Raw genomic sequence first — 14,704 nt, 5'->3', positions numbered from 1 at the left:
GAGAGTGCCCGGTGAGAGAGTACCCAATGAGAGTGCCCGGTGAGAGAGTGCCCAGTGAGAGAGTGCCCGGTGAGAGAGTGCCTGGTGAGAGAGTGCCCGGTGAGAGTGCCCGGTGAGAGAGTGCCTGGTGAGAGAGTGCCCAGTGAGAGAGTGCAAGTGAGAGAGTGCCTGGTGAAAGAGTGCTTGGTGAGAGTGCCCGGTGAGAGAGTGCCTGGCATCACGGGCCGTCGGAGGCGGGTGATACCATCTGGTGAGTACAATGTATTCCTTCAAGCGTTACAGTGGTCGTCTCAGCTGACCTTAAAGTGGCGGGGGAAGTGTTACCAATCGGCGGAGACACAGCTTATAGGTGTCTGAACCTCTCCTCCAGCGTCTGGACCCCGTCTTCAGGCTGTGCTGGTCCATCCAGCGGCCGACCCCCCAACAATCACTGGTGTGCTCGAAATCGGCATTTTATTATCATTTAAATTGAATTATCAGTTATATATTGGAATTTGGTGTTTAGTTAGGCTTAGGTTAGATGTTTAGCTTCAGTTGGTAATTATTTGTGTTTACAGAACTAGGGTGACGCATTTATAGAGACGCGATTTCGAACAGAGGATGTAATCGAAGCACTAATCGAGAAGTGTTCGAACGTCATCAAGCTGTGAGTCGTGGGGTATAACTTTGTTTCTCTTTCATAAACAGAGGGTTTGGCGGCTGGATTAACGCGCATTCGCCCATTGTTTATGAGGACGGCTGCCTCCCGACGCACCGGTCGGTATCTCACAGTGCTGGATCATATCTCAGTATATTACCCCATAAGTGAGTGGCATTCCTGACCAACAACAAAAAAATAGCCTCGCCGTCTGTGTAATTGGTTGCTTAGAGCTGACCACCGCGCCCTCTGATGGCCACCAATACCTGGTTGGGAACCTCTCTCGACCCCATAATTGTAGGTCATTGTGGAAAACGTATGAGTGTTACTCTCCTGGCCAATCACCAGTCCACAGTTGCGAGTGTGACTGGTACTTGCTTTGAACCATCTAGGATCGGCAGGCTGTTACTCGGTCTTCGGCTGTTACACAGTACACAGATTATGAGCTTCCAGAGTGAGTGTGAGTGAGAGTATGAGAGTGTGAGTGAGAGTATGAGTGAGAGTGAATTCGAAATACACTCTCCAGCTTGTGAGTGTGTGTGTACTCACCTATTTGAACTCACCTATTTGTGCCTGCAGGATCGAGCATTGATTCTTGGATCCCGCCTTTCTAGCCATCGGTTGTTTACAGCAATGACTCCTGTTCCATTTCCCTATCATATCTAGTTTTAAAATTATGAATAGAGTTTGCTTCCACAACCTGTCTCTTCAGTGCATTCCATTTTTCCACTACTCTCACGCTAAAAGAAAACTTCCTAACATCTCTGTGACTCATCTGAGTTTCCAGCTTCCACCCATGTCCCCTCGTTCTGTTAATATTACGTGTGAACATTTCATCTATTTTCACTTTGTCAATTCCCCTGAGTATTTTATATGTCCCTATCATATCCCCCCCTCTCCCTTCTTTTTCTAGGGTCGTTAGATTCAGTTCCTTCAGGCGCTCTTCATATTCCATCTCTCGTAACTCTGGGACGAGCCTCGTCGCAAACTCCTGAACCTTTTCCAGTTTCTTTATCTATTTCTTCAGGTGGGGACTCCAGGATGGCGCGGCATACTCTAAGACAGAAGATATTGTTTATGTAATAATCTAAGATGAGGGTCTGATAAAGACCTTTTGTGCCCTCTGTAATGCTTTTGCGCTACCGCTCACAGGATGAGTATGGGGTGCACAATAAACTAGCCGCCTTCGGCGGCAACAATCAAAACTCTAAGACTGGCCTCACGTCGGCAGTGTAAAGCGCCATAAAAGCCTCCTCACTTACGTTTCTGAATGATGTTCTAACTTTTGCCAGTGTAGAGTACGCTGCTGTCGTTAACCTATTTATATGTGCCTCAGGAGATAGATTAGGTGTTACGTCCACTCCCAGGTCTCTTTCTCGAATCGTCACAGGTAGGCTGTTCCCCTTCAATGTGTACTGTCTCTTTGGTCTCCTATCACTTGATCCAATTTCCATAACTTTACATTTTCTCGTGTTCAACTCCAGTAGCCATTTCTCTGACCATCTCTGCAACCCGTTCAAGTTCTCTTTGAGGATCCTACAATCCTCATCTGTCACTACTCCTTATTAATTTTGCGTCATCCGCGAACATCGACGTGAAGGATTCTACTTCTGTAAACATGTCATTTACGTATGTTAGAAATAGAATTGGTCCCAGCAACGATCCTTGAGGTACTCCACTCGTTACTGTTGGCCAGTCCGACTTCTCGCCCCTTATCGTTACTTTCTGACTCCTTCCTGTTAGGTAGTTCCTTACCCATGCTTGGGCCTATCCGCTTACTCTTGCCTGCCTCTCAAGTTTGAATAACAGTCTCATGAGCGGTACTGTATCAAAGGTTTTTTGGCAGTCCAGAAATATGCAGTCTGCCCAGCCTTCTCTGTCCTGCCTTATCCTTGTCATTTTGTCATAGAATTCCAAAAGGTTTGTCATGATTTCCCTGTCCAGAACCCATGTTGGTGTTTGTTTACAAGCCTAATGTTCTCCAGGCGTGTAACCAGCCATAGACTAATTATTCTTTCAAGTATTTTGCAGGGGATGCTTGTCAGTGATACGGGTCTGTAGTTAAGTGCCTCCTCCCTATCTCCTTTCTTGAAAATACGACATTTGCTTTGGGGCGGCTGAGTTGCAACACGTTTCCTGCTCTAGCGGCCCTAATGTATCTCAAAATGTGTGTGTGTGTGTGTGTGTGGTGTGTGTGTGTGTGTGTGTGTGTGTGTGTGTGGTGTGTGTGTGTGTGTGTGTGTGTGTGTGTGGTGTGTGTGTGTGTGTGTGTGTGTGTGTGTGTGTGTAGTGTGTGTGTGTGTGTGTGTGTGTGTGTGTGTGTGTGTGTGTGTGTGTGTGTGTGTGTGTGTGTGTGTGTGTGTGTGTGTGTGTGTTGGTGTGTGGTGTGTGTGTGTGTGTGTGTGTGTGTGTGTGTGTGTTGGTGTGTGGTGTGTGTGTGTGTGTGTGTGTGTGTGTGTGTGTGTGTGTGTGCGTGTGTGTGTGTGTGTGTGTGTGTGTGTGTGTGTGTGTGTGTGTGTGTGTGTGTGTGTGTGTGTGTGTGTGTGTGTGTGTGTGTGTGTGTGTGTCAGCTAGATGTGCTAGCAGGGCCGAGCGACCAATAGTTCCCCGCCTGACCAGAGGGACAGGCTAGCGTGGGCCCACTACAGGCAGTGATATACTGCTAGTGTCAGCTGGCAAGTGTAGGTGCTATGGGAGGAGTGACCGCTGCTGATGAATCTGTGGGAGGGAGAGGCAGGAGGGTCAGCAGCTGAGGAAGAAGCTGACAATCACGCTGACGCCGGTACTCAGCCGTCAGCACTTGCCAAGCTGCTGTGACCAGGGGGGAGGTGAGCGAAGACATCTCCCTCCTGTTTCCCCCCTCAGTTTAAGATGACAACTTTCCTGCAGTGTTGCGAGTGACCTCCGCTGACACTGTTATGTGCATGATGACGTTGATGGCCCTCACCTCCCGCCTCCAAACCCTCACCCCCTCCTCCAAGCCCTCACTGCTCCTCCAAGCCCTCACTGCTCCTCCAAGCCCTCATCACCCCCTGCTCCAAGCCCTCACCCCCTTCCTCCAAGCCCTCACCACCCCTCCCCGAGCCCTCACCCCCCCCTCCAAGCCCTCACCCCCTCCTCCAAGCCCTCACCCGCCTCATCTGCCGACCTCATCGGGTTCTGGGAAGTCATTTGGTCCGGGTAAATTAGAGGAACACAAGGGTGTAGGGAAGGGTGGTGGTGGTGGGGGAGGAGGGGTCCGACCCTGTGTGCTTAATAACACGTCTTGGGACGGAGCTTTACCTGGAGTTTACCTGTGGTCGATTCCGAGAGTAGTTTTTCTCCCCCAAGCCCGGCCTGGGGCCAGGCTTATCTTGTGGTAACTTGACCAACAAGGCTGTTGTTGCTTGGAGCGGCCCGCAAGCCCAGTCACCCATCTTTTGGTCCAGCAATAATTCTTATATTTGTTGAGACGAGAGTGAAGAACCGTGGACCTCTCAAAGCTGTTAAGATCAAAGTAATCCAGATTTTCAAAGTAGCTCCGCTCGGCAAAGTTGTCTTAGGAGGTGAGAGTAGCCTACGAAGAGGCTTCTTTGGATTTTGAAAATCAAAAATATTGATTTTTTTTTATTAATACATTAGGTACATCTGCATTAGTGCAGCTGCCCTAGACTATATGAAGTGGAGTACAGTGTGTCAAAAAAGCTAACTAGGTGATGCTAAAAAATCCCCATCACACAGGATGGTTAGTCATACAGAGGCATGTGATGGGCAGTCTGCACTGGCAGACTCCGGAAGCCTTTTGAGGATATCATTAACACAAGAGTGAATAAGGTAGCAGTGGTAATACAAGTCCCCATCTCGCAGGATGGTTAGTCATACAGAGTCATGTGTTTAGTAGCCGGCACTGGCAAATTTTGGGTACACTGTGAGGATATCTTCAACTATTGAAAATCTATTGCTATTGAAATCCAAAATAACCTAGAAATTTAAAGATCGACTGAATAGGCAGGATAGACAGGGACGGGAGGGCTCGGCAGGGCTGGGGAGTGCAGGGCTGGGGAGTGCAGGGCTGGGGAGTGCAGGGCTGGGGAGTGCAGGGCTGGGGTGCAGGGCTGGGGAGTGCAGGGCTGGGAAACACGGGCTGCTAGACAAGGCTTGGTGGGCGGGGCCCTCGGGCGGCGACTTGAAAAGGAACCTGGGTGTGCAGGGGAAGAAGGGCATAAGAAACACGACGGCATGGACAAAAACGCCTCGTTAGTACACCAGGGGTGGGCTTGTTACACCAGGGGTGGGCTTGTTACACCAGGGGCTGGCTTGTTACACCAGGGGTGGGCTTGTTACACCAGGGGTGGGCTTGTTACACCAGGGGTGGGCTTGTTACACCAGGGGCTGGCTTAGGTTCACCAGGGGTGGGCTTGTTACACCAGGGGCTGGCTTGTTACACCAGGGGCTGGCTTTGTACCCCAGGGGCTGGCTTGTTAACAACCAGGGGGCTGGCTTTTTTACACCAGAGGTGGGCCTTTGTTACAACCAGGGGGCTGGCTTGTTTCCACCAGGGGGCTGGCTTCTTTTACACCCAGGGGTGGGCTTGTACAAACACCAGGGGGCCTGGCTTGTTTTACACCAGGGGGCTGGCTTTGTTTACACCAGTGGGCTGGCTTGTTACACCCAGGGGTGGGCTTGTTACCCAGGGGCTGGGCTTTCGGGTTCACCAGGGGGCTGGCTTTGTTACCACCAGGGGTGGGCTTTGTTTTTACACCAGGGGTGGGCTTGTTTACACCAGGGGCTGGCTTGTTACACCAGGGGCTGCTTGTTACACCAGGGATGGGCTTGTTACACCAGGGGCTGGGCTTGTTACACCAGGGCTGGCTTGTTACCCCAGGGGTGGGCTTGTAACACCAGGGGCTGCTTGTTACACAGGGGCTGGCTTGTTACACCAGTGGCTGGCTTGTTACACCAGGGGTGGGCTTGTTACACCAGGGGCTGGCTTCGGTTCACCAGGGGCTGGCTTGTTACACCAGGGGTGGGCTTGTTACACCAGGGGTGGGCTTGTTACACCAGGGGCTGGCTTGTTACACCAGGGGTGGGCTTGTTACACCAGGGGTGGGCTTGTTACACCAGGGGCTGGCTTGTTACACCAGGGGTGGGCTTGTAACACCAGGGGCTGGCTTGTTACACCAGTGGCTGGCTTGTTACACCAGGGGTGGGCTTGTTACACCAGGGGCTGGCTTCGGTTCACCAGGGGTGGGCTTGTTACACCAGGGGTGGGCTTGTTACACCAGGGGTGGGCTTGTTACACCAGGGGTGGGCTTGTTACACCAGGGGCTGGCTTGTTACACCAGGGGCTGGCTTGTTACACCAGGGGTGGGCTTGTTACACCAGGGGCTGGCTTGTTACACCAGGGGCTGGCTTGTTACACCAGGGGTGGGCTTGTAACACCAGGGGCTGGCTTGTTACACCAGGGCTGGCTTGTTACACCAGTGGCTGGCTTGTTACACCAGGGGTGGGGCTTGTTACACCAGGGGCCTGGCTTCGGTTCACCAGGGGCTGGCTTGTGTTACACCAGGGGTGGGCTTGGTTACAACCAGGGGTGGGCTTGTTACACCAGGGGGCTGGCTTGTTACACCAGGGGTGGGCTTGTTACACCAGGGGTGGGCTTGTTACACCAGGGGCTGGCTTGTTACACCAGGGGTGGGCCTTGTAACAACCAGGGGCTGGCTTGTTACACAGGGGCTGGCTTGTTACACCAGTGGCTGGCTTGTTACACCAGGGGTGGGCTTGTTACACCAGGGGCTGGCTTCGGTTCACCAGGGGCTGGCTTGTTACACCAGGGGTGGGCTTGTTACACCAGGGGTGGGCTTGTTACACCAGGGGTGGGCTTGTTACACCAGGGGTGGGCTTGTTACACCAAGGGTGGGCTTGTTACACCAGGGGTGGGCTTGTTACACCAGGGGTGGGCTTGTTACAACAGGGGCTAGCTTGTTACACCAGGGGCTGGCTTGGGTACACCAGGGGAGGTGTTCCCACACATGTGACAAGTTAGATCACCATCAAGGAGAAAATGATCAGCAGGAGGCCTTCGTCTCCCATCCCAAGACAAAAAGCTAAAGTCAATATAAAATTAAATTTATATATTATTTACTAAATTTCAACCTCCTTGAACGCATTAAGCAGATTTAAGTAGGCGTCTTATCGAGAAAAATGGTCGTTAAAGTCCCCTACCTCCACGAGGTCGCATCATGATGCGAATTGACCATTTGAGATATTTCTGATAGCTCGGCTCCATTCTCATCTGCACAGTTTGCTGTTGAAACAAGACGTATATACGAATAAGACCATATTCTGCCTAGGTACCATTGGAGGCCAGTACAGCGGTGGTGCGGCCTGATGCAGCATTGACAACATCAACTTTGCATCACACACAGAGATCACACTAACGTGATGCATCAAATGAACAAATCCACAAGGGCCGTGACGAGGATTCGAACCTGCGTCCGAACCCTGTCGTAGCTCAGTCGATTAAGGCAGTGTCTGGGATGCTCCCGGACGAAGGTTCGAATCCTCGTCACGGCCCTTGTGGATTTGTTCATCAACTTTGCATGTTGCTGTGCCACAGTCGCAAGTATCTCAGGAAGTGAGGGCAGAAAGCAGTCGCCATGCCGTAACTCTACAGGACCATACTGGCAAGCAGAGATGGGTCCGGGCGGGATGGATCATTATTCGCGAGAGAGCGGCACCCAGATGATGACAGATGTGCCTGCGAGACACTCGCGGGGGACAGGTGCTGTTCCAGACACCGACACCTGTCGCATACGCCCACAACACAAACAAATAAAGAGATCCATCGCGGATTTAAAACACAGACGCTTCCCCGAGGGATGAGAGGTCCTGGCGGGCACAGTGAAGGACTGGGAGCGCTGGCGCCGCGGGACACCGTCACCTCGATCACACCTTCAGGGATCGTTTGGCAATGAGTGTTTAGTGTGTCTGCAAGGGAGTTCCGAGGACGGGTGAAGGAACTGTGCCCAATCACTTGGACCATTAGGGATCGAAACGCCGACCCTTGTAGGACACATGGCCATCGAGGTACCAAGCCGGTCCAGGTGTATGGACACCATCAGCGAAAGGCAAGATTACTGAATAATAATTACCAGCATTTTCGTTTGGGTTTCGAGTCCTGGCCAGGGGAGGATCGACTGGGCACCTGACCTTTAAACCGCTCGTCCCTGTAATCCCAAGCAGTAATTAGGTAATGTGGTTGTAAACCGATTGGGGGAACTGTACTCCAGGGAAAACTAATACAGGTACGTCTTATCATGTAGACGAATCTCTTATCCTGTTATGAATACCAAAGTCTCTCACGCCAAGGCACGATCATTCCTTCAAGAGGCAGACGTCTACAGTGCGAATGCTAAGACGCTGCTGCCGCACATCGTCAAGTCTCCCAGTAATACTGCAGCAATTCCAGAAAATAATTAAGTAATATGTTATTCTCAATAGACTCACGAGAAGAGAGTAACGACGTCTCGGTTCTTCCTGGACTTGATAATGGTCCAGGACGACTTGATAAGGGTCCAGGACGTCTTAATAAGGGTCCAGGACGACTTGATAAGGGTCCAGGAACGTCTTAATAAGGGTCCAGGACGACTTGATAAGGGTCCAGGACGTCTTAATAAGGGTCCAGGACTTGATAATGGTCCAGGACGACTTGATAAGAGTCCAGGACGTCTTAATAAGGGTCCAGGACGACTTGATAAGAGGTCCAGGACGTCTTAATAAGGGTTCAGGACGACTTGATAAGGGTCCAGGACGACTTGATAAGGGTCCAGGACTTGATAAGGGTCCAGACGACTTGATAAAGGTCCAGGACTTGATAAGGGTCCAGGACGACTTGATAAGGGTCCAGGACGTCTTAATAAGAGGGTCCAGGACGACTTGATAAGGGTCCAGGACGACTTGATAAGGGTCCAGGACTTGATAAGGGTCCAGGACGACTTGATAAGGGTCCAGGACGTCTTATAAGGGTCCAGGACGACTTGATAAGGGTCCAGGACGTCTTAATAAGGGTCCAGGACGACTTGATAAGGGTCCGGACGTCTTAATAAAGGGGTCCAGGACGACTTGAATAAGGGTCCAGGACGTCTTAATAAGGGTCCAGGACTTGATAATGGTCCAGGACGACTTCATAAGGGTCCAGGACGTCTTAATAAGGGTCCAGGACGACTTGATAACGGTCCAGGACGTCTTAATAAGGGTTCAGGACGACTTGATAAGGGTCCAGGACGACTTGATAAGGGTCCAGGACTTGATAAGGGTCCAGGACGACTTGATAAGGGTCCAGGACTTGAATAAGGGTCCAGGACGACTTGATAAGGGTCCAGGACGTCTTAATAAGGGTCCAGGACGACTTGATAAGGGTCCGGGACCACTTGATAAGGGTCCGGGACTTGATAAGGGTCCAGGACGACTTGATAAGGGTCCAGGACTTGATAAGAGTCCAGGACGACTTGATAAGGGTCCAGGACGTCCTTAATAAGGGTCCAGGATGACTTGATAAGGGGTCCAGGACGACTTGATAAGGGTCCAGGACTTGATAAGGGTCCAGGACGACTTGATAAGGATCCAGATCGACTTAATAAGGGGTCCAGGACGACTTGATAAGGGGTCCAGGACGACTTGATAAGGGTCCAGGACTTGATAAGGGTCCAGGACGACTTGATAAGGGTCCAGGACGACTTGATAAGGGTCCAGGACGACTTGATAAGGGTAACAGGACGACTTGATAAGGGTCCAGGACTTGATAAGGGTCCAGGACGACTTGATAAGGGTCCAGGACGACTTGATAAGGGTCCAGGACGACTTGATAAGGGTCCAGAACGACTTAATAAGGGTCCAGGACTTGATAAGGGTCCAGGACGACTTGATAAGGGTCCAGGACTTGATAAGGGTCCAGGACGACTTGATAAGGGTCCAGAACGACTTAATAAGGGTCCAGGACGACTTGATAATGGTACAGGACGACTTGATAAGGGTCCAGGACTTGATAAGGGTCCAGGACGACTTGATAAGGGTCCAGGACGACTTGATAAGGGTCCAGAACGACTTAATAAGGGTCCAGGACGACTTGATAAGGGTACAGGACGACTTGATAAGGGTCCAGGACTTGATAAGGGTCCAGGACGACTTGATAAGGTTCCAGGACGACTTGATAAGGGTCCAGGACGACTACATAAGGATTGGGAACGATTGAATGATGCAGCCGGAGACGACTAGTTTATTGTTCACACCAATACTCATCGTGAGAGCTGCAGCCTACACCAGTGTTCGGTCCAGCGCCAAATTCAGTTCTTTCTTTACTATGCACCTCATACCCATCCCGTGGGCGGTGGTGGAAAGGGTTACAGAGGCACATAATGGGGTCAGGGGCGGTGGTGGAAAGGGTTACAGAGGCACATAATGGGGGTCAGGATCTGGACCCCATAGTTCGTCCAGCTAAACAAGTGACAAGCTTCTGAAGCTAGTTGTAGGTATTCAAGTTCAAGTATGTTTATTGAGATAAGAAAAAATACATCTCAAAGGGATAAAGTAACTTAGGCTATTTCTACCCCCCTTTATTTATTTACCCTTTATATAGGTATTTTGGTAAAAGGGAAAATATATATACCCTTTATGTAGGTATTTGAATCATGGGACGTGGGGGGGGGGGGTAATTTTGGATATCTAACTGAGATTTAGTTTATTATATCTATCTTATTAATAAAGAAATCACCAAAGAATGAAGTATAAAGTTTGTTTTTGATTCTCATTTATTTATTGGCAATTGAAATAAACATTCTAACTAAATATAAAGCTACCGGCAATCTGAGGAAACTTCTCAACAAGGTATATGTATATATATATATATGTGTGTGTGTGTTGTGTGTGTTGTGTGGGTTGTGTGTGTGTGTGTGTGTGTGTGTGTGTGTGTGTGTGTGTGTACTCACCTATTTGTGCTTGCGGGGGTTGAGCTTTGGCTCTTTGGTCCCGCCTCTCAACTGTCAATCAACTGGTGTACAGATTCCTGAGCCTACTGGGCTCTATCATATCTATATTTAAAACTGTGTATGGAGTCAGCCTCCACCACATCACTGCCTAATGCATTCTATCCGTTAACTACTCTGACACTGAAAAAGTTCCTTCTAACGTCTCTGTGGCTCATGTGGGTACTCAGTTTCCACCTGTGTCCCCTTGTTCGCGTCCCACCAGTGTTGAATAGTTTATCCTTGTTTACCCGGTCGATTCCTCTGAGGATTTTGTAGGTTGTGATCATGTCTCCCCTTACTCTTCTGTCTTCCAGTGTCGTAAGGTGCATTTCCCGCAGCCTTTCCTCGTAACTCATGCCTCTTAGTTCTGGGACTAGTCTAGTGGCATACCTTTGGACTTTTTCCAGCTTCGTCTTGTGCTTGACAAGGTACGGGCTCCATGCTGGGCCGCATACTCCAGGATTGGTCTTACATATGTGGTGTACAAGATTCTGAATGATTCCTTACACAGGTTCCTGAACGCTGTTCTGATGTTAGCCAAGCCTCGCATATGCCGCAGGACGTTATCTTTTTATGTGGGCTTCAGGAGACAGGTTTTGGTGTGATGTCAACTCCTAGATCTTTCTCTCTGTTCGTTTCATTAAGTACTTCATCTCCTATTCTGTATCCTGTGTTTGGCCTCCCTATTTCCACCACCTAGTTTCATTACTTTGCATTTACTCGGGTTGAACTTCAACAGCCATTTGCTGGACCACATCAGTCAGTCTGTCTAGGTCATCTTGTAGCCTCCTACTATCGTCCTCAGTTTCAATCCTCCTGTGTGTGGGTGTGTGTGTGTGTGTGTGTGTGTGTGTGTGTGTGTGTGTGTGTGTGTGTGTGTGTGTGTTGTGTGTGTGTGTGTGTGTGTGTGTGTTTGTGTGTGTGTGTGTGTGGGTGTGTGTGTGTGTGTGTGTGTGTGTGTGTGCGTGTACTCACCTAGTTGTACTCACCTAGTTGTGTTTGCGGGGGTGAGCTCTGGCTCTTTGGTCCCGCCTCTCAACCGTCAATCAACAGGTGTACAGATTCCTGAGCCTATCGGGCTCTGTCATATCTACACTTGAAACTGTGTATGGAGTCAGCCTCCACCACATCACCCCCTAATGCATTCCATTTGTCAACCACTCTGACACTAAAAAAGTTCTTCTAATATCTCTGTGGCTCATTTGGGCACTCAGTTTCCACCTGTGTCCCCTTGTGCGTGTTCCCCTTGTGTTAAATAGACTGTCTTTATCTACCCTATCAATCCCCTTCAGAATCTTGAATGTGGTGATCATGTCCCCCCTAACTCTTCTGTCTTCCAGCGAAGTGAGGTTTAATTCCCGTAGTCTCTCCTCGTAGCTCATACCTCTCAGCTCGGGTACTAGTCTGGTGGCAAACCTTTGAACCTTTTCCAGTTTAGTCTTATCCTTGACTAGATATGGACTCCATGCTGGGGCTGCATACTCCAGATTGGCCTGACATATGTGGTATACAAAGTTCTGAATGATTCTTTACACAAGTTTCTGAATGCCGTTCGTATGTTGGCCAGCCTGGCATATGCCGCTGATGTTTATCCGCTTGATATGTGCTGCAGGAGACAGGTCTGGCGTGATATCAACCCCCAAGTCTTTTTCCTTCTCTGACTCCTGAAGAATTTCCTCTCCCAGATGATACCTTGTATCTGGCCTCCTGCTCCCTACACCTATCTTCATTACATTACATTACATTACGTGTGTGTGTGTGTGTGTGTGTGTGCGTGTGTGAGAGAGCACATGATGGGAGGCTGCCCTTTGTCTCCTGCACCCGGCGTCAGGTCAGTCGAGGGAAGTTCATCTTTCTCCTCTCCTCTTGATTGATTAATGAAGAGCCACTCAAGATGTGGCACGGGCATGAATAGCCCGTAACTCTCCTCTATGTTGTTTTTTGTGTGAAGATTCGCTACGTGGAGCAAAAAGTTCCAAGTAGCACGGGGTATGGTGAGCCCGTAGTGGACTTACCTGGCACAGGAGCGGGGCTGTAACTGGTATGGGCCTCTCCTCTATACTTCTTGCTTATTATATATACCCATCCATCCCTCGTGTCCTGTCCATATGTGGTGTGAACCCTGGTTTCTCTCTCTCCTCTACATGAGGTTATATAGCCACATGAGGTCATATAGCCATGTGAGGTCATATAGCCACATGGGGTCATATAGCCACATGAGGTCATATAGCCACATGAGGTCATATAGCCACATGAGGTCCTATAACAACATGAGGTCATAACCACATGAAGTCATATAACCACATGAGGTCATATAGCCACATGAGGTCATATAACCACATGAGGTCATATAACCACATGAGGGTAGCCACATGAGGGTAGCCACATGAGGTCATATAACCTCATGAGGGTAGCCAATGAGGATAGCCACATGAGGTCATATACCACCTTGAGGTCATATAGCCACATGAGGTCATATAACCACATGAGGGTAGCCACATGAGGTCATATAGCCACATGAGGTCATATAACCCACATGAGGGTAGCCACATGAGGTCATATAGCCACATGAGGTCATATAACCACATGAGGGTAGCCACATGAGGTCATATAACCACATGAGGTCATATAGCCCACATGAGGTCATATAACCACATGAGGGTAGCCACATGAGGTCATATAACCACATGAGGTCATATAACCACATGAGGTCATATAACCACATGAAGTCATATAACCACATGAGGTCATATAACCACATGAAAGTCATATAAACCACATGAGGTCATATAACCACATGAGGTCATATAACCACATGAGGTCATATAACCACATGAAGTCATATAACCACATGAGGTCATATAACCACATGAAGTCATATAACCACATGAGGTCATATAACCACATGAAGTCATATAACCACATGAGGTCATATAGCCACATGAGGGTAGCCACATGAGGTCATATAAGCCACATGAGGTCATATAGCCACATGAGGTCATATAACCACATGAGGGTAGCCACATGAGGTCATATAGCCACATGAGGTCATATAGCCACATGAGGTCATATAGCCACATGAGGGTAGCCACATGAGGTCATATAGCCACATGAGGTCATATAGCCACATGAGGTCATATAGCCACATGAGGTCATATAGCCACATGAGGTCATATAGCCACATGAGGTCATATAGCCACGTGAGGTCATATAGCCACATGAGGTCATATAGCCACATGAGGTCATATAGCCACATGAGGTCATATAGCCACATGAGGGTAGCCACATGAGGGTAGCCACATGAGGGTAGCCACATGAGGGTAGCCACATGAGGTCATATAACCACATGAGGGTAGCCACATGAGGGTAGCCACATGAGGGTAGCCACATGAGGGTAGCCACATGAGGTCATATAACCACATGAGGGTAGCCACATGAGGGTAGCCACATGAGGGTAGCCACATGAGGCCACATGAGGTCATGATGCTAACACAAGCTGCTTGCTCACAGCTTATGTTTTGCTACGATCATCAACTCCAAATTGCATCAATCATTATGTTTTGCCTCCATCACCGGAGCCCGCCGGGTGTGGGAAATTTTTACCCACCATATCTAATAATCATCTAAGAAATGTATAATTTCTATATCATATCTAAATCATATCAAAATCATATCTAAAATCGTATCAAAATCATATTAGAATCATGAAAGATTCATTATATAGCTTGATCCTGGATGACAATGGCACCATGAACACGTACGCAACAGGGGCCCTTTTGATGCCTACGTGACTTTGTACATGATCTCTCAAGGATCCAGAAGCTTCTAGAAGGACTTCTTAATTAAAAAACTATTGGAACATTGATTCAACATCCGGGTAGGATTAAAAATCGAATCCTTAATAAGAATCAGTGGTACTTTCAAATACTACTTTATAATTTTTAAATCTTATATCTAATTATATTATAATCACATCTTATCTTAATCATAAGTCTAGACTGTAAAAATAATCAATCAATATTCATAGAAGGCTACCGTGCTCAGAGAGCATGGCAGGGCGATG

General features: G+C 48.9%; 1 protein-coding gene across 1 annotated transcript in view; it reads left to right on the top strand.

Moving 5' to 3' along the window:
- The window catches only part of LOC138367499 (polysialoglycoprotein-like), a 30,747-nt gene extending 20,855 nt beyond the window's left edge, over positions 1-9,892 (top strand). Inside the window, exon 2 of the mRNA XM_069329173.1 lies at positions 9,350-9,892. Within this exon, the coding sequence (XP_069185274.1) occupies positions 9,350-9,892 (543 nt within the window). The remainder of the gene's footprint in view (positions 1-9,349) is intronic.
- The last annotated feature ends 4,812 nt before the right edge of the window (positions 9,893-14,704 follow it).

The sequence above is a fragment of the Procambarus clarkii genome, chromosome 22 (assembly GCF_040958095.1).
Source record: "Procambarus clarkii isolate CNS0578487 chromosome 22, FALCON_Pclarkii_2.0, whole genome shotgun sequence".
Taxonomy (NCBI): Eukaryota; Metazoa; Arthropoda; class Malacostraca; order Decapoda; family Cambaridae; genus Procambarus; species Procambarus clarkii.
The sequence above is the reverse complement of the archived record's forward strand: the minus strand, read 5'-3'. Positions and strand labels throughout refer to the sequence as shown.